The following is a 27952-nucleotide window of genomic DNA, read 5'->3' as shown; positions in this document are numbered from 1 at the left end:
ATAGTTTTGGTTTTATTTTCCTGACACAGGAACCAGGCAAATCATCAGGGAGAAGACAGAGGAAGAAAGAGAAAAAGAAACTAAAGGCAATAGAAAGAAAGGGAAACACAAAACCTGCAGCTGCTTTGATTGACAAGACACAGGGGAAAGAAGAGGAGCAGAGTGGTAACACCAAGGGAACACAGACAGAGGACAGGAAAGAGGAAGCTGAAATGACCAAGACACAGCCTGAGAAAAGGCAACTGAGGACAAAGGACAAGAGTGTTCAGACCCAGCCAAAAAAACTCAAGACACAGGAGACTCAGACAGATCCCATGCCAGAGCTCGCCAGGAACATGCAGGAGAAGACAGAACAAGAACAAGCAGAGACCACTGGCACAGCACAACAGGCAGGTCAGTCAGAGTTTAGCGGGACCAGACGGAAAAAGGCAAGGAATTCAGAGACAGGCAGATTACAAGTAGGGTCTGAGGATAGCGCCAGTGCTGCTGCAGATGCACAGAGACAACAAGAAGCCAAGCCTGAATCCACAGTGACTGCAGAGGCCAGACAGCCTAGTAAGGACAGTGGCAAAGAAAGTAAAGATCTCAAGGAACATGAGAAGAGTTCAGAGGAGATCTCCAACCAGACAACAGCTAAAGAAAAGCAATGCCAGGAGAAGGCAAGCCAGTGAGTTTTCCTATTCCTCTTGTTATATTGTGGCCAGTCTAAAAATATTGAGCAGAAACAGTAGGATGGGACTTTTGTTAACCATTACCAGCCTGAAAAATGCAGATACATCTCATCTTACAGTTCTGAGGTTCCCATTGAGAAGTCCAGGTTTGGTTATTTTATTTCTCCTGTGGTAGTTGTTAAATAGTTGGGTTTTTAATAGAAATTTAGAATAGTCAATTATTTGTTAACACGTACTGTACCCTCCAATTTGAAATACCTCACTATGTCTTTACAACTTTGCTCAGACCAATGACTCTCACGCCTACATGGGGAGAATGAAGATGTTCAGTCAGGTTTCTCGGCTTGCCCACCCTGCAAACCATTCATCCTTTCACAGAAACATCCTGGTCGGAGCGCGCCAGTGATGTGACCCAGGTGGAACCTGGGACATCTGGATCATAGAGTTCAACCTAAACTCTGAGCGAGCGCCTTCGTCACTAACACCGCGAGAACTTGAGCACTCCTTTAGTTGAAGTTCACACTGCTTTGGGACTCAAACACAGCTAGAAGAGCCCTGCTGTTAAAACCATGATTATAAAACATGTGATGAAGTTGTCATGAAGCATTTCTTACAGAAGTGTCCGATCTGTCTCCCCTTTGCAGGAAGCTGTCTACAGGAAAGAATCCCAGAGATGCACATATCTTCACCATTTACATAAATGCTGTCCTTGATAAAAAGATCAAGTTCAAAACTCAGTCAGACAAACTGCTTTTGCTGTACTCAAATCGGTCTGTAGATCTTCAAATAAACTATTTCAGGTGAGAGCCAGTAAGGTGGGATGATCCTAAAGATACAAAACTCTCTGTTAAGGAATAATAACTGTTTGTAGTAGTTTGTACTCTCTTGCGAGAGAATCAATAAGATCCTTATTGGTGCAGTTGATATTTGTTAAAATCCAAGTGTTTTCTTAGTCTCTTCGTATACAAACCTCATTCACAATAATAGTTCATATTATAAATAACTGTATGCATACTGTATATACTGTAGATTTCTTTCCTTCCAAGAGGTAAGGCTGCCTTCAAAATTAAATTATTATATTGATCTTAGAAAAGTTTATCTTCATCTTAATATTGTTCTTCTTCTAACAAACCTAATATACAGAAGATTGATATGATTTATTTGGTTTATTTGCTTATTTGTTTCTTAGGAGGCTTGGTAAGCAAGGGTACCTGATTGAAGCTCAGGTCTCTGTGGAGAAACAGTTCCTCACAAGAGGTGAAATACAATATAAATATGCTGTTATGAAAAGAGGGAACCGTATTGACGAAATGGCGCATCACAGAAAATTGATACCTTTTGATTGGCAATTGAATGGTAAGAACACAGAATAACGATTTTAAATTGATTCAGAATGTAGTGAAAATAGATTCTGACTTGGCACATAAAAATTAAAAATGTCCAGAGATTGCTTTTTTAATTTTTAGAAGCTTTTACTTTGTACTAAGCAGTTTATTTTTCCACATCCAGAGGTGCACCTGTATGAGGGCCATGTACATTTTAATTCACTGACCTATGTGGAATGGTTTTTTGGATTATTCAAATCAAAGGAAGAATGGATTCTAATGGCCAGGTTGGATGCTGGCGACGTACTCCTGCACAGAATCTTTGAAAAACTGGTGCCTTCAGAACGAGAGAGTATTACATGGTTCATAGAGCATTTACAAGCCCTTATGTGGCAAATAAAAACAGCTAGTCAACGTGAATTGTACCCTGACATTCATTACTGTCAGCCTACGGACGTGAGTAGAATTATTTGATTTCACTATGAACTTGATTTAAAACTGACGTTGTACTGAGGGAGATATTATGAAAGAAGGAGACCAGCAGGTTGTGGTCAAGTCCAAAGTTTCAATTCTAATTCCTTTTTGACATTCACAGAATGGAAATAGGAATTTGTTTTAATTAGGAAATGGAATTAAAAAATATTTAATGGATTCCAACCTTGTTCCACAGCATTATTTTACATCCCTCAATGTGCACTCTAAAGCAAAGTGTTGCTGAGGTGGCTGTGGTGTGTGTGGTGTTGTTTTGGCGGACAGTTGACCATGGATGTGTTGTCCACCTGCCTGGTTCTGCCCTTCTAGCTCAGATTGAAAACCTTGTTACCTCCCCTTGTAACAGTCATTTCTTTTGCATGTCCTTTCCAAGTGTGATTTGTTTCATACAGCTTTTGGTCTGATCTGTCTGATCTAATCATACATTTCTTTTGTTAAACCTTGTTAGGTACCTGATATTGCTTCTTTAGAACTATAAAGAAACTATAAAAATGTGTACCTTTCTTTATCTCTTGACATTTGAATATTTGTTTCTCACATCTCTCCCACAGCTGTCCCAGTGTATTGTGAAACATGTGCTGCAGTTGCTGCAGAGGGGCTCTGACCAGAGCACAGCCATGCACAACCCTCTGGTGCTGGGCTTCATTGTGTTCCAGGTCAGCTGTGCCTGTGAGCTACAGCTGGCAGCCAAGGACTGGGCAGCAGTGTGCCGTCTGCTGTGCTTCAGCTCTGCCCAAAACAGCAGCCACCTGGTAGAACTGAAGAGCCTGTTTCAGAACTGTCGACAGTACGTCACAGAAGTATTTAGTCCTTCCTCCTGACTTCTTTATAGGTCAAAATACCATTTCAAATGAAAACTCTGAAATGGCACAAGGGCATTTCTTTCTTATGCAATTTTCATTTGAAAAGACAATATCTGGGTCATAGCATTTACAATTCTAGTTTAACGTCTCAAATATCACTCCATGAGAAATACCACTGAAGAAATAACCTTAGAGACATCTAGAATGAGTGCAATTTAAGGGCAGAATTTGTCTCTTGCCTTTCTGAAGTAATAAATATGTTCCACAACACAGTAATGCTCTCTGAAAGCTCACTGTGTTTCTGCCCCCTGTGTTTTCAGCATAGTGATCGGGTTGATGAATCGTTGTGCCCGGAGCATGGTGGTGGAGCTGCCATTACTAGTGCCACTACTGCATGCACTCCGAGAGCCCAGTGAAGGCGGTACCAGGGCTGAGAGGGGCAGAATCCCAGAGGAGCGGGACTGGGCAGGCCTGGAGGGTGTGGATTTTTCCATTTATAGAAGGTTGATCCGTAGTCTTTCTGACAAGAGGAGGTACATCTCATTCCTTTTTTGCTCTGTTGTTAGAGATGACTGTCTGCAGGTTCTTCATTCTTCATTCTTCATGATTAAGATGATGTCATTCATTGTATGTGAGCAGAAGGAAGACTCTTTCTGATATTTTAAAACCTTGTGCCCTGTAATAAGCCAAACCCAATGTAAGGGTAAAGTTGTGTTTTGTTGTAATTGGTGGTGGCTGGTTAATGCTGAAAAAAGTTCATTCTGGACATGATACAGTATGTTCTAAGTATTGGACCTAAAGCATCACCTAATTCACTGTCCTGAAACTAGATTTTATGTTGGAGTTTACTTTGAGATTCGACAGTGCTAAAGATTCAGCAGCTGTTGAAAAACAGAGTTTTGCAGCATATAGGTTGCATATTTTATTACAATAAAATAATTGTTTGGATTTCTGTCTACTGAAAGTGAAATAGACGAGAACTATTATGATCATTATATTTTCCCATTTTCTTTTAGAATGATGCTTGACTTGATGGATGCTCACAAATCTTTAGGAGGTGAGAGCCCCCAGGTGTTGCACAGCTGGCTTTCCCTAGTGGCCACTGAGGACATTCCAAAATATTCCAGAATGATGGGAACAGCTCTAGAACATGTGGTCCAGAGCCTGCACTACAGACTGAAGGAGTGTGAAATAAGGACCCTTGATAAAGATGTTCCGGTGTGTAAAGTCCAGCTGATACTGGAGTGCTTTTTGAGAAGTGTTAATACTTTTGGTGTGCATCTTTGTCATTTATATATCCTTTGTTTTTTTATTCCCATTAGGCAGTTGGGGAAACCATCGAACATATGTTGGAGAAGCTTGAAGAAGAGAAAGAACGGTATTTTCCATGACTGCTTATATTGTTGGAAAATTAACCAAAGATTCCTTTTGTTTCTGACTTGTATTTCTTTTCCAGGATATTATCCTCTGGATGGCTTGATTACATCCTGATGTGCTGTATCAACAATCATAAGAGTGTCTGTAAAATGGCCAGACTGGTTCCACACTATAAAGTTGCAGTAGCCTCCTTCCAGCTGGTGCTGAAAGTAGCTGAAATTCAGGACTCTTTCCTAGGGAAGGTACTGGTTCTAAATTGTTCTATGATAAGCGACACAGAATGCACTTGGAGAATTATGATACTACAGACAATCTTTCAGCTCATTATTATAGCTGTGCGAAATGACATTACACATGCATGCTTAGACATGGTGAGACAGAGTGAGAGACAGCTTGCCTTTTGTAATCCACTCTAACTTGAATCTTCCTCTTCTAGGATTGTGAGGGGGACAGCTCTGAACGATCGCGTTTGCTGGAAAAGCTAAGTGGCCTGCAGAGTGAATTACTCCAGTGGAGGGAAAGCCTCCTGCAGCTCCCCCTTTTTTCAAGGGAAAGAAGGCGTCTCAGCTATCCTAAAGAGCCAGAGGTATGTGCAAAATAGCATCTTTACATGTGGACACTTTGTTTAGAATTCATATTACATGTCGATACATCTCTTTTTTAAACTTTCTACAAACCGTAACAGGTCATTATAGATTTTGTTTGTGGGTATTGTGGAACGTTTTCTGCACATGCAAGGTATTAAGCTATTTTAGATAAGTGTACATGACCCTTCCTTAATCTTTACATGACTCAGTTACTGTATATGCCATATGATGTAAGGGATGCAAAAAGAAATCATTGTAGTCTATTAAAAATTAAAACACAGAATTGCTTGTGAAAATGCAATCAGTGCTCTCCACTGAAGATGATCACACTTTTAACAACATCTTTACATTCAACTCTGCGTGCAAACCTATTGTTCTGTGTTTTACCAATTAAAATGACCAAATGACCAATTATAAACCAGTTGACCAATTATAGCTGTTGTAAGTGGTGTCACCAGTAGGTGGTATTTTTCCCTCTGTATCAGACTTTCCAAAATGTAGATGACACATTAAACCAAGTATTAAAAAAAAACAATGGAGATGACATGGAATTTGGCATCCAAGTGACTGCATTTCCCAGTTTGTTATTTCGCTATTTTTGATTCATTAGACTTAATAAGACGTGATGACGTGATGTACTGTATTGTGCAGTAAAACTTAAAGTAAAGCTATTAGAAATGATCATTCCTTTTCTCTCCTTTTGCTTTCAGCTATGGGACAGTCTGCTGGGAGTGAAGTGTGCTATACAGCCTCTGTCAGACCAGTGGAGGGGAGCTGTGGAGAAGGACCTGAGAAAAAGGATCTGTCAGGTACAGAGGTCAACCCCTGGGTCAGATACCATGGACTGGAAAGAGACAGGGGCATTTTACTGAGGAATCTGAGTGTGTTTGCTAACCTCTCATAGAGTGCAGTTATTTCCTCTATGTTGAGAATGCAGGTGATACAGGGTCATTACTTTTTCTAGGGAACATGTGTGCCAACTGGACATTGCAAGGCCTGCATTTTTGGGCTTTAGATATATTCTTTCTGTGCTTTCATTTAAATATGCCTGGTTATTTCTTTTTGTTTTAAAAAGCCTTTACTCTAGAGAAGCGGTCTTTTCTTTAAACAGAAAAACAAAAGCCTGTTTATGTGGTGTCAAAGTATAAATGTGCATAGACATGTCTTCCTGCATGGCATTTTGTAGATTTATTTTAGAACTGCACTGTAACTTCTTGCACCTTACACTGTGTATTAGCCCATGTCCTGGGCCCTTTCCACTAACACAGCTGCTGCATCAGCTATGACTTTTTTATAACTATCATAGCTTCATATGCTATTTTTGTTCCCTTGACCACTACTACAACTAGTAGTACAACTAGTACAACTACTACTACTGGAATTTCTACTGTAGTACAGAATGCAGTGTGTTCATACTGTACAGAGCAGTAATGTAGGGATACTCAGTGTGCCATTGAAAGTTTTTCTTCCTTCACAGGCTGGTGATCTACAAAGCATTGCTGTCTGTTGTTGCGAGCAGTCTGCCTTGAGCAAGACCTGCCCCACTGTACAGACCTGCTTCCGTGAGCTCTGTCAGTCAGCCATCCAGGTCGTCTGCCAGGTCAGTACAGACCAACTACTCTCAGGGAATGCTAGCATACAGACAAAGACGCTACATGACTAATAAGTCAAATGACATAAATAATGTATAAAAAATAAAAGTTTATGAAGAACTTAGGGGAAACATTTGATCTTGTTTTGGAGATAAAGGGGTTTGGAGCATGAGACTTTCTAGTCTGATCTCATCAGATCTCGGAACACAAACAAGACAGGGCTTCATCAGTGCTGGAATGTGAGGTGTCTAAGAACAGAACAGATAGCTGTTGTAAGTGGTTGACCAGTAGGTGGTGTTTTTCCCTCTGTGCTAGACTTTTTGAAAAGTAAGGGACACTGTGCCGGAGGAGGTGTCATCCTTCCGATGACATGTTAAACCAAACTACTGACAACTTGATCATTAAAGATCCTGTGGCAATGCTGGTAAGAGTACTGGTGTTAGCCATAGTGTTCTGGTTGAATTCCACTTTGGACTTGCACAGTCTGAGCTACATAAAAATACTCCTTAATTAAATTGGTGATGTCATTTCTCGCCTATCCACCTAATCAACTGTGCAGTGAGGCAGAAAATGCATTTCTTTAACGTAAATGAAAAAGTAAAAGTGGACAAGCTGGGTGCATACCATGTAGATTAACTTGAGTGTTCCTCTTTGCTCAGAATGAAAAGGAAGGGGAATTGCTGCATTTTCTCAACCCTTTCAGTATGGAGATTCCATCTCCCATCCTATCCAGCATCATCCTGGAGTCCACAGCCAAGGCAGGGGAGGACCTGACAGGCCTTCTGCTTAGTCGGCAGTCTTCACTCTCCTACCTTCTGTCTCAGGGTACGTGGTGTGCCAGCTTTACATGAGAAACAGTTTGAACAAAAAAAAACATTACAATTATTGTAGTTGATTGGTTGCTCGTAGTTTGTTGAGGATCTATTCCAACCACGTGCTGAACAGAGAGAACCCTGAAAATACTTTACATCCACTTCATTTTTGGGGGCATGGGTATGTCAAATTGAGTATGTTTTATTCATGTTGAAAATGTGGTAATATTTTATATCACACTGCCAATACCACATAATGTATTATTCCTAATTGCAACCTCTGTTATATCCATTTTAAACAAGCCTTTTTTCTAAAACAAAATTGATGATATTAGATTTTCCACTCTTCTCTCTCTAATGTTGTTAGGTGTTTGGCAGAAGCTGCAGGTAGATGAGAAGGCTTTGCAGACTCTTGAAAGGGGTCACTCTGCCCTGGCATCTCTAGTGGAAGGATTGTTACTGGGTACCATCCCTCTGGGACATCTCACAATCATTCTGCAAAATGAAGATCATTTCAAAAAGCTGTACCACCAGCGTAAGGGCTTGTGATTCTTCCTTCTGATTACAAACATACTGTATCTCTGTTTTTGGGCTTTCAGAAAGACAGTTCCATTCACAGTCAATGTATCTGCTGACAGTAGCAAAAGACTGGTCTGTTTCTGGTAAACGTGATGCCTCATTTTAGTTCTCGCTGATGTTTTTATCTTCAGAAAACAAGCTGTCCAAGCAGGATTTCTTCCACGGCAGTGCAGAGAAGATGCTGCGGCAGAGAGAGGCTGACCTTCAGGCCTTTAACCAAGTGAAAGAGCACATGGACAACCTCATAAAGATGATCAGCAGGATCTCTGAATCTGTCACAGGTAACTTTGTCTTTGGACTTAATCATAAAGAGAAGTCCTGATCAAAGGTTTCTCTTCTTTAGAAATGTTGGCCTTGTCAGATTTTATCTTCTGGGTTATCCAGTTGTTAGCCATACTGAATATCTGAAGTGTTGGGCTGCTGTTTTCCTCACAGTGGAAGATCTCAGACATCTCAAGCAGCAGCACAGAGCAGAGCTCCAGTCTGTGAGCCTTGGAGATCTGGTGGAGGTTGAGGTCCACAGGCCAGAACTGGAGCTCCATGAGCAGGCATCGCGGGCTGTGAAGTGGTATATTGTCTGCGACATGGTGCGAGACATGGCTCGAGAAATGCACCAACTGCGGGACAGCACTCTGCTACTCAGCCTGTGGGTCCAAATGGCAGTATCCATGAAAGACGGTCAGTTAACTTCCATAATGACCTTGAGAAAGGTCCAGACTGACATCTGGAAACCCCTACTGCTCCAGTACCGTCAGCTGGGCTTGAAGATTGCGAGGGGAACTGTAACATTTCAGGAGCTGGACAAGGCTCTTCAAGAGTCCGGGGACCGGGGAGAGGGAGCGGAGATGAAGAGGGAGTTGCAATTGATGGCCAGTCTGCTGGAAGATGAGGGGCTTGATGTGGAGTGGACACAAACTAGGCTGACTCAAATTCAGCAGTACCGGCAACTCCACGCTGCTGCATGGTCTGCTAGTGCTGTGCTAAGGATAGCACAGAAGCTAGAACTTTCTGGGGACTTCACGCAAATTGAGAGCCTCACACAGCTGGTAAGAGTATATCACTAGCTGCTCGGTATGCCATCAGAATCCTGAGAATTTGTGAAGGGACCTTTTGCAAGCTGTTGAGAAAGAATGCATTACATTACAAAAACACTGATACTGTATATTAAAATGTGGGTATAGATATAGAATACACATACACATACACATACAATGGGACATATTAAATGGAGCTTGATCTTTTCTGTTTTAGAGGGAAGACTCGTTCAAAAAGAGAAACCTCAAATCGCTCACTTCGGAGCTCATCTGTGCCAAAGAGCAACTTGCTGGAGTCACTGAGAAGCACACCATTTGTCTAGAGGAATTCCTGAATTGCCAGTCCTTGGTTAACTGGGTCAAGATTAACCTTGAAGGTGAGTGATGTTCCCTGCAAAAGTATGTATTTGCTGGTCATATTGATAGGTACTTATACTTTCTGAAAATGTTTTTGTGTATATCTATTAGTATTTATGTTTCCTTATTTTAGATTCCTACCAATATGACGGACAAGATTTGTCCTGAATGCTCATGTAAGTGCAGGCTTATATAAGTTTGTTTAACGACCTGTTTCAATATCATGTTCTTTCTGAGGTATGAGCGATTTGAAGGTGTTTGTGGACCTGGCCTCCATTTCGGCAGGAGAAAATGACTCTGAGATTGACAGGGTGGCCTGTTTCCATGACGCTGTGATGGGTTACAGCCCTTTCTTGTACTCCCTGAAGTCCAGTGATAACTTTGAGAGGTTTATGGCTTGCGCAGAAAAGGTCTGGGAAGCTCTGAGAAGAGATGAGAAGCTTCCAGAAAAGCTGGTGAGTCATTCTTTGGATTTATGCTCTTGTGTTTTTAGGGATGCAGATCAATAGCATTAGACATCAAAGCGAAGATGCAATGGTTAAGAATTTGCAGTATTTAGCTGGAAATAGCAGTGCTCTGTACTACCATATTTGACATCAAGAAGGTTGTGAAGTGTTTTCCTGGTTACGGATACTGTTTAAATAGGACCTTGAGCACAAGTTTTGAAATGTCATCATGTTTACAGGAAAAACTTAATATTGATTTAAATTAGTTTTTTTTATCTGAATGTATTGTGCCATGTTTTCTGTTTATAGTTTGTAGCACAAGTAAAAGTAAGATTCTCCTTGAATTAACTCTTCATGCTGGGATTTGTTTCTCCAGAGAGACTCGACACGCTGGCTGGACTGGCTGAAGGGCCTGCGAGAGACTCATGGTTCTGTGGAGCAGTCCTCTCTCTCCCTGGCCACAGCCATCAACACTGAGGGGGTATACCAAGTGGGCAAGCTTCATTCCCAACAGGGAAAGGTGCAGTCATAAGTTCAAGTGTTCGCTTTGTTTTTACAAATATTGAACCAGGTAGTGAAGGGGTAGTCTATTTTTGTCTGGAAGACAGAAGCCTAAAACATTTCTGCCAAAATTAGAGACGTAAGAAAAATCGAGCGCAGTGATTTACCAGCTATTCAGAGTGCATCTGATGTAAAGCCTCTCTTCTTGTATGTTGTGCATTTTCTTCCTGTTTTGTTTTTAACAGATTTATGAGCAGTTAAACCTCTCATTACTGGAGTTTTTTGTTTTCAGGATTGGTAAACATGGTTATAATGAGGGTTTTGCATTAATGTGGTTATTAGGTTGTCAAAGGAGTGACACTCATTTTAACTCCTGGTTATAATAAAACGCCATGTAGGGTATTAGCTATTTCAGCAAGGCTGATTGACCCTCTGGCTTGGTTCTAGCAATCCCTGCAAAGCGTCTTGGAAGTGGCTGTGAAGAAAGACAGTGTGGAGAAAAGCTACAGCCTAGAGGAGCTGCTGGAACTACAGAACAAGCTCATGTTGATGTCATCCAAAGGAGAGCATGGCAGAACACAGGTCAACAGGTTCATGCAGGTGGTTCCTTTTTCTTCTCTCTGGACTATACTGTACATCTGGTGATGTGAGTGATAGGCTAAGGCACAGAACAGACCATTTGATCTGGAAAAGTAATTCTGTTCAGGACACATTTGAGAAACACAAGTGTTTAGCTGTTAAAAGGTTCTTGATTCTTTTTTGATCAAGAGGCATGATGCATCAATGGCTTCTTGAGATAATTCACAAGAATCACCTGTTTTGCTAGCTGAAAACAATTATTGTAAAGTTTTCTGAGTATGTGTTTTTGCCATGAAGAATTTGGATCTAATTCTCTGTGTTTTAATCTCTCATAAGGTGTTTGAAGGTGTTCAAAGGCTTGGTCGTATTCTTCTCCAGCTACACTCGTCTGGGAACATGCTCTTTCGTGAATGGAAGGCTTTCATTCACTGCAACCAGGATTATCAGCCCTGTATTAAAGTGCACTTTGCAATGCCGATGATGGAGGCCATTGAGTACTCTGGGGAGCTTGAAGAGCAGCTGCAGGAGGTGTGCCGATCTGTGGAGTTTTGTCACAGAGACTGGTGTACTTTTATCAGTGAGATGCGCTCACAGTTCTATCCTCTGAACTATTACACTTCTGAACAGATTGTGTACCTGTGCCACCAGCTTCATAACTGTCATACAAAGAAGCTACCACAACAGGTTTTAGCCTTGTTGTCCTTTGTGAAGCCTGGATGCACTTTGAAGGACATCAGAGTAGCCTGTTCCACAACTCCTGAGGTTTCCAGTGAACCAAGCACAGAAGACGAAAATTCTATTTCATCTGAGCATGAAAGTGCAGGCAGTAGGCATGAAGAAGAGCCAACAAAAGTGATAGATTACAGTGATGATGAAGTTGAGGATGATTATAATTTTGATGTTGTCTATAATTCAGATTATGAAGAAGAAATGGTATCTCTGGAACATTTTTCAGATGAAGAAAAACAGTGGGAGGCAGAAATAGAAATGAGTATGCATCTTTCAGGCAAAGAGGCCTGTGTGAAAGAAGACCCAATAGAGACAGTGGAGGATCTTTGGAAGCATTTCAAAGAAAACATGGCGGGATCCCTGAGTGAGCATCTAGACATTATCACTCTTGGTCAGTTCCTCTCATGCCTTTCAGATATTAACAAGCAAGAAATAAAAAGGAAGTTGTGTCCAGTACTGCAGGAAGGGAAACCCAACCTTGTGCTGTGCCCAGAGTCAGATGTCCTGAGCACAGCTCTGAGCCTTTATGTGACAAGTCCTGATCAGCCCTTGCCCTCCTCTGATGAGCTTTTACTCTGCAGAGAGGACACCACAGCAGAAGTAGTAGAGATCTTCCTCAGAAGGGCACTGGGACAGGGTAGACCACATGACCAGGAGAAGATCTTCACACTGGTCAATCCAGGGCTTCTAACTTACGATGTAGGTGTCACAGTGGGAGAACAATTCGAAGCCCTAGAGAGAAGCTCTCATCCTAAGTACCATCTACTGATAGTCTCTTCTGTAAAGCATCAACACAGATATGTTCCTTCCTTCTTCAGTAACTGCAAGGTACAGGCTGGAGTTGCTGTTTCAACAGAAAAAGCAAAGAGTTATCTCAAGCGCCACTTCACTGTAAAGTTGGAAAAGTCTCATGTCTTGCATGCCTACCCCGAGCACCTCTCTACCTGGGTGGTTTCTTCCACACGACCAGCTGTAGGTAAGGGAGACTGAGGGATGGTAAGAAATTCATAGTGTAGTAATATATTTCTGTAGACCTATTAATGCATAATGATCTAATATTTGTTTATTAACTGTGAAGTGTTCTGTATGTCTGCTTTGAGAGAAGGAATTCAGTCAGTAGGATGTTTTTAACCAGTGAGTTGCTTTCATAATATAATCTTGAAACTCTCTGGATACTTAGAGAAGGGATGGTTAAATACATGCATAAATAAAGTTAATTTGTCTCTGTGTCTAAATGTTTGTTCTTATAGTCTTTCACCCTGTGATTCACCTCTGTGTTTCTTCAGGAAAGTCCTTATATGTGACCCGCCTGTTTGAGAGATTCCAGGAGATGTCTTCAGGAGCACAACTGGTGCGGATCAGACTGATAGAGCCTCGTATCGACCCTGACTTATTTCTGAAGAGCCTGACTGATGGGCTCGTGCCACTGAAAGAGCACGACTCTGCCGTTGTTCACATTGATGTTGCAGCTGTATGTACTGCAATATATTTTTCTATCTCTAAGTGTTTTATATGTTGCTAACAGCTTGAAATCAAAATTGAGTCATTTCAACAAAAAAGAATGACATATTTGACAGAGTTTATGGGGAAATTGAAAAAGAAACCCTCTTCTACTGAGCAAATGGATGTTTAATGACTTAACTGATACAGATTGAAGTACTAATATTTCAAACAGCTAACTGGACATTCTTGTTTGTGATGTGCAGGTCCGAACAGGCTTGGAGGTATTTCTTTTTGAAGTCTTGGTCCTGGGCTGCTTAACTAACAGTGAGGGGAAACTATGGAGAAGGAATCCAGCTCATCTGTTTCTAATTGAGCTTCTTAGAACAGGTTCAACCAGACAAATTCATGCAGAGCAGGTGAGCATGTTGGTACTCTCCATATGGTGTTTATCATTTTGAAAACAAAATAAGATTAGATTTTGTATACTGTTCACTGTGCCTAGGTCTAATGATATGTCAGTTTTTGTGTGCCAAATAGGAATTTACTTATTTGATTCTTATTCCTTACATTGTTTTCACATTATTTCCTTGTTTTTTCCAGTCAAAACAAGGCCTGCTTGACATCCTTCCCACAATCCTCTGCCGACCTCCCAAGGAAGTCAGGACTTTGGAGCTGATGAGACGTCAGGGGACACTACAGAGATCCTTGGATCCTTTAATGGATATGCAGGTGTTTGCCAGTGATGGCGTGCAGAGACCCTATCAGTACTTGAAGAGATACAATGGGAAGCAAAGCTTAGATGACTTCACGTACCAGAAGGGATTCATAGAAGGAGACCCATCTGATTGTCTCTATTACCTACTGGCGTACTGTGGAGTAAAAGATCCATCCTGGACAGAATTGCAAAACTTTACTTGGTTTCTAAATCTACAGCTGAATGACTGTGAAAACTCCTTGTTCTGTGATCCTGTATTTGTTGGGAATCACCTCCTCGGCTTCAAGAGCTTCATTGTGAAGTTCATGATATTGATGGCACGGGATTTCGCCACCCCATCCATGGATGTGTCTGACCAAAGTCCCACATTTTCCTCCACAGATGAAGACAATGATATCCTGGCCCAACTGACCATCCGCAAGCGCTGGGAGAGCGAGTCTCACCCATACGTTTTCTTTAATGCTGATCATTTTACCATGTCCTTCCTTGGCTTCCATGTGAAGAGGAAACACTCAGGAGCTTGTGATGCAGTGGATCCTCACACTGGCGAAGTGCTAATGGGTAATGTGATGTCTTCTGAGCTCCTTGAGGGTCTCCAGCGTCAGGGGATCTCTCTCAGTGAAGACTTTGACGCTTTGCCGAGGGAGGACAAGATCCAGAGGCTCTCGTTTGTTGTAGGTGCTAAAAAGGGGTGGATAAAAGGGCAGTTTGATCCAGATCCCACTTATGAACTGACTGCTGACAACGTGATGAAGATGTTGGCCATACACATGCGGTTCCGCTGCGAGATTCCTGTGATTATTATGGGAGAAACAGGTTGTGGAAAAACCAGACTTGTCCGTTTCCTCTGTGACCTACAAAAGGGAGGACATACAACAGAAAATATGAAATTGGTGAAAGTCCATGGGGGGACAACCGCAGAGATGATTTACCAGAAGGTGGAGGAGGCTCAAATCCTGGCTAAGAAAAACAAAAAACAATTTGAACTGGACACTGTTTTGTTCTTTGATGAGGCCAACACCACAGAGTCTATTTTTGCCATCAAAGAGGTGTTATGTGACAGGACAGTCCGGGGTCAGCCTCTGAAGCCAAACACAGGACTGAAAATTGTAGCTGCTTGCAATCCCTATCGAAAACATTCCCCAGAAATGATCAGACGCTTGGAACTGGCAGGACTGGGTTACAGAGTGAAGGCAGGAGAGACAGAAGACAGACTTGGTAATGTTCCCCTGAGGCAGCTAGTCTATAGGGTTCAGCCACTGCCACCCAGCATGGTTCCTTTGGTCTGGGACTTCGGACAACTCAGTGATTTTGCTGAACTTTCTTACACTAGACAGATTGTTCAAAGACAGGCCAGAGATCATGCACTGCCACCTACATGTACAGAAACTGTGTCAGCGGTGTTGGCAGCTTCTCAGAGGTTCATGCGTAGTCGCAGAGATGAATGTAGTTTTGTGAGCTTGCGAGATGTCGAGAGGTCCATGAAGGTGCTAATCTGGTTCTACCACCACAGTAGTCTAGTTTTCCACAATTATGATCATCTTAACAGCAATGAGAAGATTTTGAAATGCTTAGCTTTAGCAGTAGGCGTTTGTTACTACCCCTCCTTGGTTTCTAAAAGGGAATACCTCAACTGTATTTATAGGTTCTTCCCAGAACCTTTGAACAGACCTGACTTTATAGAAAAAGAGATCTCTTCATGTCAAGATGTTTTTCTTGAAAACATAAAGACAAGAGACACTGTGGCCAAAAACAAAGCCCTGAAAGAAAACGTCTTCCTGATGGTCATTTGTATAGAGCTTAGAATCCCTCTTTTTTTGGTCGGGAAGCCTGGAAGCTCTAAATCTTTAGCCAAGACTGTGGTAGCTGATGCCATGCAAGGCCAAGCCTCACACTGCAGTCTTTTTAAGAATCTGAAACAGGTGCACATGGTCTCCTTTCAGTGCAGTCCACACTCAAGTCCCGAGGGAATCATTGGCACCTTTTGGCAATGTGCCCGCTTCCAACAGGGCAAGAGCCTGAAAGAATATGTCTCTGTGGTGGTATTGGATGAGATCGGACTGGCGGAGGATTCACCTCAGATGCCTCTGAAGACACTGCATCCTTTATTGGAGGATGGTTGCATTGACAATGACAGACCAAAACCGCACATGAAAGTTGGCTTTGTAGGGATCTCTAATTGGGCCTTGGACCCTGCTAAAATGAACCGTGGGATTTTTGTGTCACGGTGGGATCCAAGTGAACATGAACTGGTGGAGACAGCCAAAGGAATCTGCTCTTCTGATAACACAGTCCTAATTAAGATCCAGCACCTTTTCCCAAAACTGGCCAGTGCCTTTCTGGGAATCTGCAAAGAGGTGGAATGCAACCAGTTCTTTGGCCTTCGGGATTACTATAGCCTGATCAAAATGATTTGTGCCCTGGTAAAGGCATCCCAGGAAGAGCCAACTGAAAGCCAGTTGGCAGAGGCCATCCTTCGGAATTTTAGTGGACGACTGGAAGAATTTGATCCACTGAATTATTTCCAGGATATATTTCAGGATCCTAGGAAGGTCACCCGCCCAAGCACTCTGTGGATGGTTGAAAAGAATTTAGACTACAGGAACCAGGAGGAAAGTCGCTACCTTTTGCTACTTACCACTAATAATGCCGCCCTTCACATCCTTCAGCAAAGCATATTCTCAAAGAAGGACCGTAACCCTCCTGAAATAGTATTTGGATCGGGGTTCCCTAAAGACCAGGAGTATGCTCAAGTTTGTCGGAATGTGAACCGTGTTAAAACATGCATGGAGACAGGTCGGACTGTGATTCTTCTTAATCTGCAGAACCTGTATGAGAGCTTGTATGATGCCCTAAACCAATACTATGTATACTTGGGTGGGCAGCAGTACGTAGACCTGGGGCTGGGAACACACCGAGTTAAGTGTAGGGTTCACAGAGACTTTAGGCTGGTGGTAGTGGAGGACCAGAATAAGGTATACACCCAGTTTCCTGTGCCTCTCATTAACCGACTTGAAAAACACCAAGTGGATAGGAGAGCCGATCTCACCACTTATCAAAAGAGGGTACTGAAGAAGCTTAAGGATTGGGTCCAAGAATTCATCTTTGTGGATGGAGAAAGGAAGGAGTTTCATCCTCATGATGTTTTTATTGGGTTCCATGAGGATGCCTGTGCCAGTGCTGTGCTGCAGGCCATGGAATGCAGACATCAGTGGAGGGACAAAGAAGTGGAAGGCCTGCAGGAGGATTTAAGTGTACAAGAGCAAAGTCAGGGGACAGGGACTGATGTAGAGATGGAGGAGCATGGTGAGTTTGGTGGTTCCTTTGAGGACACAATAGGAGAAAGTCAGAAGTGTGACACAGGTGACAGCGGTGTGCAAGCAGAAGAACAGAATGATGAGCCACTGGAAGAACAGATTGATATTGAAATGAAGGGGAGAGAGGGAGGAGACCCTATAGCTAAAGTAAAAAATGAACAACAGATGGAAGAAGAAGGAAGTGAAAGGGTGATGGAAGAAAATGAAAGTATGATGGAAGAAGGAGGGATTGTGAAGTGCAGTGAGGAAATGGAAGAAGATGAGGTCCTAGAAGCTGCCAAATGCTTCCTGCTGAGCTGTGCTACACCAGACTCAGTTTTGCGGCTCAAATACTCAGAGCTAAGCTCCCAGGAGAAGAAGATGCTCCAAAGAATGTATTTCCGCCAACAGCATCATCTCTCTCTCAGAGATTTCATGGAGAACCACATGAATAAGACTGAAGACCCGAACAGGTTCATAGAGGTAACTGATTCTTTTTAATAGTTTAACTGGTGGTGCATGTAATGTTTGTTTCTTTATCAGGTGTTATACTTATAGAATCTTCTGAGTGCTTTCTTGAAGGGAAAATAGAACAGGGTTAAAGTAATGTCTAAAATGTTTCTGCATTCTTTATATCTATATTTAATAAGTTTAACTTTTAAAATATCCTTTTTTCATTTAAATGCTTTTAATTTTTTTTCACCTGAAATACATACTATAAACTTAAATGTAAAATACATAAACAGAAAAGTTTTCCTCCTAATTTTGGAATTATATTTGATTTACTAATGATTGATGGTTTCAATGACCTCTGCTTTGATGACAATGGAATTTCATTATTTGCTCCTGTAGGTATCCTGTCCTTTTTGTCTTAAGATGTTGCTGTTAACTCCTGTTCGTCTCTGGCAGGTGACCACCTACTCCAGCCTCCTCACCCAGTCGGATGTGCGGGCAGTGGCGCAGGCTTTGAGTCTGGACACCAGTGGGATTCTTCTGCTTTCCCTGCACCAGTTTGACACCGAGTCCTCTTTCTGCAGCAAGATACGGTACCTTCTGGAAATTTCTGATTTGCCTTCTTCATCTTTTTAAATTCTCAGGCTTCCAGTGATGCTCACTAAATTATAATGTTTATCTTCTGTTTATGACATTTGGGTCCAGTAGTATTGATATTTGTGCCAGCAGTCTTCTAAATTGTATATTTCTTCTATAAGGGTCATATTTATTTAATACATGTAAATGTATCCACAGACATTTGTTTTACTGCATATGTTCAAACAAAGACAAGAATGTTTTCATTTGACATATTTTTGTTTTATAGTGAATTTTATGTGTTCCTGAGTTACTCTTTGCCTGTTGTTCTGTGACTGTGCGGTTACAGGAATTTCCTGCGAGAGGACAGGGCTAGTCTGCGGGTCCTGCTTGTCCAGACAGATGTAGAAGAATCTGCGCACTGTGATGAGCTCATTGCCTCTGCCAAGTCAGTGCTCTTTCCTTTTCCTTCTCCAGTACTGCTCCACACAGCAGTCAATGCATTTTATACAATGTTAATCAAGGGGTCCAAGGTTTTGCAGTGGTCCCAAAATTTCTGATTTATTTAAGGGTGGCATGTGCATGTACGACAATATACATCCTCATTATCAACTTGGAATAAAGATTGTTCATGTTCACAGTGTAAGGTCCTGATCAAGACACATAACCAGTGTCCAAAAATCAACTGGTCTCTTACATTAAGAATCAACAATGCATGAATGGCCATGTAATGAAGGAGGAACCCTATCACAATAGCTTTCTGTAGTTGAATAAGGCTTAGATTATGAATACTATCCTTATGTGAAACAGTTTTTCATGGTTATCCCCTCTTCTCCAGGTACTGTGCCATGAATGAAATGAGCTCAGTCGGGACCAGAATGTCCCAGTGCTACATGGTCTTCATCACCAAACTGTCCAGGATAGCAGGCGACTCCCAATATATTGGTTTCCAAGGAGGTAGTTTTGAGCATCATATAAGCAGATCACTTCTGCAATTTTTTTCTGCTTGACACCTTAATTCATACTATGAGATGCTATAGGTCCTTGTAAAGTTTTGTAATCAAAGTCACTCTTCCTGGAATAATGGTCCCTGATACATTTTTTAATAGTGTGAGCTTGTAAAAGGGGCTGTAACTGAGTCTTTATTAGCAACTCTGTAAGACTGTTAATTTATATATTTTATTTTTGCAGGCAGGTGGCTGTCAGTCCATATTGATGACCTGCGTGACACAGAGGACATGAGTTCAGACCTCTCTGCTTTCTGCGGCTTTCCTATCAGTGAGCTCCTCACCAGTTCTTCACAGCCAGGTATTCGCTGTGTGTGATATCAAAGACTTTCCTGCCAACACTTGCCCCTAACTAGTCCTCAACAACTCTAGAGAAGCTATATCAGAGAATTCTTTTCAAAATTGTATTAAAATTCTTTACCCACAAGTTAAATGACTCATCACTCATCAAGGCTTATCTTGAAGCAGATTTTATTTTAAACATATACTGTTCATGAAATTGCAGATTAGATGACCATGCAAAAGTGTATGGGGATTTTAGAAAATATTCCACATTTACCCTCCTTGTTCTGTGTATGCTATGTTTTAATATAGAATGCTACAGTCATGGCTTTGGACAACTGAAAGGTTGTAGGTTCAAGTCCAGTGTGGGGTACTGCTGTTGTGTTCTTCAGCAAAGCACTTCAGAGTGATCGAGTAAAATGCTACAGTATGTTGTAGAAATGGATAGACATTTAAGTTGTTTTCGATAAGAACATCATCCAGATAACTTCATAGTAATGTAATTTGTGCAAAATCTAATGTGGCTTGGTTTGTTTGTTGTTTGTTTTCAAATCCAGAGCAAGCTGGCAGTCTTGGAGACAGCATTACTGAAAACCAAAAGGTATAAACTGTTTATTGGTAATTTCAGAGAATTGCACTGCAAGGGTAGGACACAGAAGGCAGAGAGAACTGTCTCACTGGGAGACAGATATTTATTTCAGCAGGTGATGATCCTGGCCATTTTCTGACTGTTCCACATGTCTGTGTCTGCCGTTTACAGGGAAGCAGTGCCCATCTGGATTGTGTTTCTCTGTTGAAGTCTTGTGTCCAGAGTGCTGTGGCTTTACTGAGAGACACTGATGATAGGGCCTCCCGCAGCATGGAGTGTGTGCAGATATTGCTGGGGCTCATGGGAAAAAAGCAGGGAACTCCAGAAGGTACAAAGCAATAAACAGCTCATTGACATTTTGAATGAACCCATCATCAAGAGGGTTTGTGGTAGGGAGAGGATGAATGTTAGAATTTGTCTGCTGAATGTATATATGAAATAGCTGCATGGCTCATTCAGTAAGATGCCCTTGTTGCTATTTAGTGGAATCGGCTTCTGTGACCTAGTGAGGAAAGGTGATCAGAACAGTCGGCCTTGTTCGATCTCTGTCTTTGCTGTCCTTCCACAGTGAGGTTTGTGCAGGTGCTTCTGCAGAGGCTTTCTCAGATGCTGGCACTGAAGGAGGAGATGGTTCCTTCGCCAGAGGAGTGGGTGAGCAAGGAAGCCAAGAAACGCCAGGCTCTGCAAGAAGGAGGCACCCTCAGGTACCCGGCCCTGGATTTGTAGATCTTTGTTCTTGCCCATTCTCTTCCCTTTGAAGCTCCTCGCTTCAGAAATGATAGTCTTACATTTGACCCCCCATAGAGTCTCGTTGTGAACTCATTGTGTTCATTGCAGTGTTTTGTGCAACACTGGAGTACGCATTTTATCCAGGCTTCAAGGTTTTTCACCTCTGATTTCTGGTTTTGCTTCTTTCACTCTTGGTTTTGTAAAAAATAACTAGTGGTATAATGTGATTCCCTACTGGAAGGGTTTCTCTGCACTGATGGGCATTTTCAATTCCAGACATACTGTGTGGCGCTGCCTACAGGCGACAATCACTCCAGTTCTGGCCCGAACGGTGGAGGTTCTGGACCGGGACTTCAACCTGGACCTGCTGCAAAAGAGTGAGCCTGGGAACTGGCTCACACAGATGTGGATTGACATTCTGGAAGACCACCAGATACTCGAAGACCACCTGATTTTGCCCCAGAACCAAAGGTAACTTTAGGTGCATTTCTGGCCTTTGAGCAAGAGTGAGATAGAAGCACTTCTTAATCCCAACCAAGAGAGACCTTAGGGCAATGTTAGCGTGTTCTTCCATGCATAAGGTAATAAATTATATGGCATACTTTATATTTCCCTGCAATGGTCTGGCATCCAGACAGGATAGGCACTGGCTCCCCTGCGGCTCTGTATTGGATAATGTAATTGGAAAACAGTTGCTTCCTAGTGGTCACCTTCGTATATATGAGATGAAATAGGAATTAAGAGGCTCCTGTGTGTTCATGGTCAATCATAAAGTGACTTTTCTCACATTGCAGAGAATCCTTTATTAATTTGTATTGCACGCCTCTCAAGTTAGTGCAGCCCATAGTTCAGTGCAAACATAGATTTAGCAACACGATGGGATAGTTTCATTTTTGTTGTCATTATAGTACGCCATACAATTTTATGAAGAAAAATTACTCCGAGATAAAACTATCTTGCATTTTAAGAGACATTTGTCTTGTGATTAAATACACTGCCTTTTTTGTGTGAGAGCTTTCATCAGGGGTATATCAGATTCCATCTGAAGCTAAAATGAAAACGTTGGGTATAACATGTACCCATCCTCTCTTTCAGTGTAGTGAATGAGGAGATCCCAGTGCAGCGCCATCTGTGGTTGGGGAAGCAGGCACAGCCCTGTGCTGCCCCCTTCAGCTGGTTGATCAGATTGCAGTGCGAAAGCATTTGGGAGGAATCGTATTATGTTCCAGGTTAGTGCCTTAAAAAATGTGCATCTTCTAAAACAGAGCTCATGTTTCAAGACGCAGTGCACAGTTAGATGACTAGTCAGGATTAGTCACCCAGGATATTTCCAACCCCCTGCAAAGCAGCACCTCCAGCAACCTGTCAATCAATGTAAAGAAATAATTAGCAATTCCAAACTGGGTAGGTATGAAATGGATATGGTACACAAATCACAGCATGTCACTTATCACTTGATTACCAGAGATCCCTTTCTTTTCCAAAGTCCGTGTATTGTTCAAAATGCATGGGATGGATACATTTCCTCTTCATTCTGGGCTCTGGGTTGATTCATTTTGCAGCAGAGTACAGAAAGCAGTTACATGCCTTAATAATCTTTTAATTATCTTTTACTCTGTTTAGGGACAGAAGAGGACAGTGGACAAAGGATCCTACAGTTTGTGAACAGTTTTAAGAGCAGCAGGCTGGGCAGCTATATTACAAAACTGGCAGAGGAGGAACAGAGAGAGCTTGGCCACCGATTCTTAAAGGACTTCTTGCTCCTGTCCATCAATATCTCCTCCCAAGAGGAACTGAAGGTGGGCCGTGCCCTGTAAAAGCAAGTCTTGCTCCAGGCTTGTCCTTTAGTTTGTGCAGATAACTGATGATATGGCTTGTAGAAAACCATTCAATAAAATAAATCTATATGCCTGATATAGATTTGATATCTCTGATGAAGAGCTCATACTATGCTGTGAACCTGTCAGGGAATTGTCTTAAGTGATTGTCAGTGGTGATATAGTATCCCTTTAGAGTGCAGACAATGAGCAGGGCCTTCAAAAACGTAACCCAGTATAAGGGTTCTGTATAGATAGAAAAGATTGAAGGGGTGACATGATCCCTCATTTGTCTTTGTAGGTATTCACTAGGGCGGTGCTGAACTGTGTGTCAGAGCTACAGCAAGAAACAAAAGTCTCCTCTGACCTGTCTCCAGCCTGGATTGTAGCAGCTTTCAGACATTTTGGGCCACGACTGGTCAATCTCTCCCACATCCTGCAGCTTCAGCCTCACGTGACCAGGATTCTGCTGGAGGGGGCTCAGAGTGGGTCTCCTGAAATGGTAAGCGGTTGGGAAAAGGGTTGGGTAGATTGAATAGAGCATAGCTCCCAAACTGCAAAGGCTGCTTAAAACCCAGAAATGACGTCAGATTTAAAATATTACTTCTGTTTGTGCTATGTAGAAGAACAAAGAGTTAAATCAATAACTGTTTAAGTTGAATAGTTATGATTTATATGTATTACATAATTCTATGTTGCTGCTCTGTATCAGAACGAGGATGTAGTGGCTCTTGGAGTGTACGCTGAGGCGATTGAGAGACACGCCACTGGAACACTGCAGGAGTGCCGCTCCCTCCTGCAGAGTGTGAGACAGCTCCAGTCCTGTGTGGAGAGAGCATGTGGACAGAACTACAGCACACTCTGCAGTCCTGGGTGTCTCAAGCAGCTGGATACAATCAGGTGGGCTTAAAAACCCTTGGGCGTTAGATATCTAATTTTTAAAATTTTGTTTTCACTATCAAAGCTGCTCTTAGTTGCGCTGGGTTTTGTTTTAGTGTTGTGAAAGTTTCTCTTTCTTTAAAAAAAATAGAAGAACTGATAATTTTGTGTTGTACCCATCTGATTTGGAAATGTTAATTGTGTGTTTTTCAAACTCTGGTGGTTACATCTTAATTTCAGGTATAATCTTGTTTTGTATCTGTGCTCTAATGTTACTGCTGTCTTTGCAGGTCTTTGTGGCAGGGAGTGCTTGTAATTGCAGCATTCATCCAGCAGGTGGTAGTCAGAGTGAGTATGACTGGAAACCAGAGACTGGAGGCTCTGGCTTTGAAACACTGCACACTGCTGCACAAGGTGAGATCCTGCTTCACTTTTATATTAATTCCCCAGCCCTGTTCTTCACAGTTGCCTTGCAAGACCTGGCTGTTTTCTGACTGGATGTGATTTTCTCTTGTATCCAGTTTATGCAAGGCTCCCCTGAACTGAGAAACAGAGACGCACTCCAGGGGCTGATGAGGGTTCTCCATTCCTGCAATGAGCAATCAAGCCACCTGGACTTCAGGTGATGGTGCCTTTTATCCTGTTAAACACCTCAGCCCAAGAAACTTTAACAGAATTTATGAGTTGGGTTTTTAGATTTAATGTATCTCCACTGCACTGTTCCTGACTCCTGTATGGAGTGATCTGTGGAATTAGGCATGTGTGGCCCATCCTTATCCAATGGGATTGTAATGTAATGCACTGTGGATAGGTCAAGTAAAGAAAGAGGAAGTAAAGAAAGTTGTTGCTGTTTTGCAGGTATGGCATTCAGAAATGTCCAGTGTGCCTCCTGGCTGTCTCCGAGCCAGCCATTCTCCCCTGTGAGCATGTTTTCTGTCTCACCTGCATCCAACATAGCATTGATGGGGACCGGCTGTTCTGTCCTCAGTGTAAAACAGGTCTGCCAGCAGATTACCAGCCAGCTGTGTCTGACAAGCTGAAGTAAGTAGGATTATACAATGCTATCCTTCCTTCCGTGCCTTGAGATGCTCCAGAAAAGCTAATTGATTGATCTGCCCAAATACAGTAGATGAGAAGATAACTAGACATTGAATTTAAGGAAATCCAACATTTTTGTCTAAAACATTATTAAAAAATGTTAGATCTCTTCCAATTCATGCTTGTGCGCTCAGCTTCAGTAGGCCTTTATGTATCTTGAAATCTCTATTGATATAAAGAAATATGGATATTATTATAACTTCTGTCCCTGGCGTAGGGGTGCCCTGCAGCACCATGAAATTCTTCGGAGACAGTGCAACTGTTTCTTCCTGGAGGTTGTGTCACGGTTCTGCCTCGCAGAGGAGACCTGCCCTGAGGAGGGCGTGGTGGAGCTCCTCTTCTCCCTGCTCATCTCTGCACAAGGTGAAAAGGGGGAGAGTGGAGGGAGGGAAGGAGGGAGGGAAAGGTGAGGCAACTGTGGATAGAGAGAATTTAAAGAGCGTAAAGACCAGGGAAAATGTTTGTATCATATGGTTAAAGGAGAAAAAAACCTGGCCTGGATTAAAAACTTTGCTCTGTTCCCAGATCAGTAATGTGATTGAAATGAGCTGTGATAGCTACTGTAGCTTTCAGATCTCAGGTGTAGAGAGCTCATACCAGGTACATTGACCCTGCTGGTGTGCTTCTGTGCCCAAAGGTGCTGTGTACAGGACTAGAGAGCTCAGCCCTTTCCTGGAGTGTGTGGACCACAGCCCTGTAGTTCGCTCTGTGCTGCCCAAACTGTTGCTGCACTACAGGTACCACCCCTGCTACTGTGCTATGTTACACATTTGTAACCTTGTATTTGACCATGGGAGAGCTGTCAAATGCTATGTGCTAGTAAGCTTATACTGCAGAACTTTCTCATGCAGGAAAAAACTTGCTTTCACCTGTGGGATATACAGTACTTCAGTGTTTGTACTTTAAACAAAGTATCAGTTCACAGGAGCTTTTTACTTCAAAGAAGAATGGGAGCCATGACCTGACTCTATCCATTTAGGGCACTACAGCACTGTACTGCAAAATAGGGAGAAGCTCTTGTTGAAATAAGTCATGGATCAGTCATCAGTTACTGTATGACTGGAATGTCAGCTGTTTCCCAGTGGTAAATTAAGAGAATTAAGGAATTAAGAAGGGTTACCAGTACTGTGTCTCAGTTTTGAGCAGGTGAAGGGTCACATCCAGAGGTACCTGCAGAACCTGGAGAGGAATGTTCTGGACCGGGAAGACCTCACTGAGCTGTACTTGCTCTTTGTCAACTGCTTCCAGGTAAAAGAATCAGAGAGCAGAGGGGATAACAAGTAAATCCCTAATTATCACTGCACGCTTTTTTCAATTTTGATTTTCAATTTTTAATGTGGTACATGGTTCATTTTAGACATGAATTATTAGTAAAATTATCCTCCTACACAAGGAATTTCTTTTATCTTTTATAGTGCAATATGTTGTTCTTCTCGTTCTTTTTAAAGTGAAGTCACTGAGAGTTTCAAGGCATTCTTTGCATTGTTACGCAGTGATAGAGTGGATCTAAACTGATCTGAAGTGAGTGCAGATAATTCCCTTTCAGAAAGAAAGACGTAAGGAGTAGATGAGCAGAGAGGGTTAAGGAATTCCTTAGAGGAACCCTCACTCTCCTAAGCTCCAGCAGGTTCAGTCAGATCTGTGCTGTGGCCTCTGTTCCAGGATGCCCTGCTCAGCCCAGGCCAGGAGGAGGGACATGTGTCGCAGAAGCAGTTGCAGGGGGCCACTCATTTTCTGAGCAGGGTCGCCCGCAGACAGACCGCAGGGTTCCAGGAGGATCCTGCAGAGTTCATCCAGACCATGGCACGACTGAGACTCTATCTGGGCACGGCTTCCAGCTTTCTGAAGAACACGTGGGCTAACCCAGGTCAGCAGCTCATCTATATCTCTTGTTGTGGTTGTTCTAATTTTGTTGTTGTTGTAAGTATTAATGCCGTGGTACTGCTTGCAGTATTACTCTCAGTTATATTAGAGACAATTGTCTAGTTGTTCCTATATTACTGTATATACAACATCTGTCATTGACTCTTTTTCCATGTATTAATAAGATCTCTATGCTGTTATGACTTACTTCTGTACTAGTTGTTACTTCAGTATTTAATAAGTAGGAAGTGGGTTTGGCTACACATACTATTAAAACCTGCTGCTTCCAGCAATTAGCCACTATGCTGTTTCTGAAGTTTCTTTTATTTAGGGACATTATCAATCAGCATATAGAAGAGCAGAGCTCTGTTGTTCCGAAATGTCCTGGGGTTGAGATGTGCCTACCTCCCCTGGCAGGGTCAGAGCTGGTCGAGGGGTACCTGCAGCAGGTGAGGGCCGTGTGTGAGTACTCCAGGAATGACTGGTACCGGGTCTACCTGCTGAGGGCTGTCAACAGACTGGCAGGAATGGATTGTGTCCAAGCTCTGCTACGAGATGCACATTGGCACTGGATTTTTCCTGCACAGGTCATTGAATTACAGGTAACAGGTTTATACTACAGTATATATAAGGTGCCATTTCATAAGGTCTCAATTGTAGGTGCACATTTGTATATGTGTTTATGTGTAAAATGACTGCTATTTTAATTTGCACAAAAACACCAGGGTTTTTAGGGAGAAATACCCAGAAATATCAATTGATGGCACTATAACATAGTTACTGAGACTATTGTGACTCCATTCTGACTTCATTTGCTTGTAAACAGTAGTTGAGATTAAAATGGTCATTATGAATACAGCCTGACAGCTTATTGATTGATGAGTGTTGCAAAACCATTGCTGCAGAAAGAAGTAAATCAGACAATTTGTGATTAAGTTAAGGGTTGACGACATTTTATTTCTGCAGAAACTTTCGTCCTTCTAATTGTTTTTAACTGAATTTCAGTGCAAAAAGTAAAAGGTTAATTACAAATGCTCATGTCATGGCTATAAATCAATCCATCATAAAGTAAAGTATCCATATACAAGTGTACAGTGGAACAAAATATTGTTCCTCCTGGTCCACGGTGCAAAAACAGACAGGACACTGACATAGACAAGATATACATAGTCAGTAAAAGAAACACTAATCCAAGAACAGATTAAGTTCTGGAAGGATGTCTTTATGCTGTGTTTGGGTTATGCTATGTTTGAAGTATTTAACTTGACGTATAGGCACTATCTTCTCTGGGAGTTTGAACAATTAAATAAAAACAATAAAA

General features: G+C 42.1%; 1 protein-coding gene across 3 annotated transcripts in view; it reads left to right on the top strand.

The window, feature by feature from the left end:
- Positions 1–27952, top strand: part of rnf213b (ring finger protein 213b) — a 43276-nt gene that overhangs the window by 3624 nt on the left and 11700 nt on the right. For all 3 annotated transcript variants that reach the window (XM_015356491.2, XM_015356492.2, XM_069194569.1), the window contains exons 5-48: positions 30–667; positions 1316–1471; positions 1861–2027; positions 2181–2452; positions 3040–3275; positions 3612–3824; positions 4308–4509; positions 4614–4669; positions 4748–4910; positions 5105–5254; positions 5966–6064; positions 6733–6855; positions 7507–7672; positions 8027–8194; positions 8370–8519; positions 8674–9284; positions 9490–9649; positions 9867–10084; positions 10452–10595; positions 11024–11176; positions 11492–12860; positions 13171–13355; positions 13591–13743; positions 13928–17821; positions 18248–18384; positions 18717–18815; positions 19206–19324; positions 19559–19675; positions 20214–20257; positions 20417–20573; positions 20814–20949; positions 21251–21445; positions 22070–22203; positions 22598–22773; positions 23093–23293; positions 23504–23691; positions 23961–24084; positions 24192–24292; positions 24529–24711; positions 24986–25131; positions 25406–25505; positions 25905–26016; positions 26431–26635; positions 27049–27233. In XM_015356491.2, the coding sequence (XP_015211977.2) occupies positions 30–667; positions 1316–1471; positions 1861–2027; positions 2181–2452; positions 3040–3275; positions 3612–3824; positions 4308–4509; positions 4614–4669; positions 4748–4910; positions 5105–5254; positions 5966–6064; positions 6733–6855; positions 7507–7672; positions 8027–8194; positions 8370–8519; positions 8674–9284; positions 9490–9649; positions 9867–10084; positions 10452–10595; positions 11024–11176; positions 11492–12860; positions 13171–13355; positions 13591–13743; positions 13928–17821; positions 18248–18384; positions 18717–18815; positions 19206–19324; positions 19559–19675; positions 20214–20257; positions 20417–20573; positions 20814–20949; positions 21251–21445; positions 22070–22203; positions 22598–22773; positions 23093–23293; positions 23504–23691; positions 23961–24084; positions 24192–24292; positions 24529–24711; positions 24986–25131; positions 25406–25505; positions 25905–26016; positions 26431–26635; positions 27049–27233 (12705 nt within the window). The remainder of the gene's footprint in view (positions 1–29; positions 668–1315; positions 1472–1860; positions 2028–2180; positions 2453–3039; positions 3276–3611; positions 3825–4307; positions 4510–4613; positions 4670–4747; positions 4911–5104; positions 5255–5965; positions 6065–6732; positions 6856–7506; positions 7673–8026; positions 8195–8369; positions 8520–8673; positions 9285–9489; positions 9650–9866; positions 10085–10451; positions 10596–11023; positions 11177–11491; positions 12861–13170; positions 13356–13590; positions 13744–13927; positions 17822–18247; positions 18385–18716; positions 18816–19205; positions 19325–19558; positions 19676–20213; positions 20258–20416; positions 20574–20813; positions 20950–21250; positions 21446–22069; positions 22204–22597; positions 22774–23092; positions 23294–23503; positions 23692–23960; positions 24085–24191; positions 24293–24528; positions 24712–24985; positions 25132–25405; positions 25506–25904; positions 26017–26430; positions 26636–27048; positions 27234–27952) is intronic.

This window comes from Lepisosteus oculatus, chromosome 9, assembly GCF_040954835.1.
Source record: "Lepisosteus oculatus isolate fLepOcu1 chromosome 9, fLepOcu1.hap2, whole genome shotgun sequence".
Classification (NCBI taxonomy): domain Eukaryota; kingdom Metazoa; phylum Chordata; class Actinopteri; order Semionotiformes; family Lepisosteidae; genus Lepisosteus; species Lepisosteus oculatus.
The sequence above is the reverse complement of the archived record's forward strand: the minus strand, read 5'-3'. Positions and strand labels throughout refer to the sequence as shown.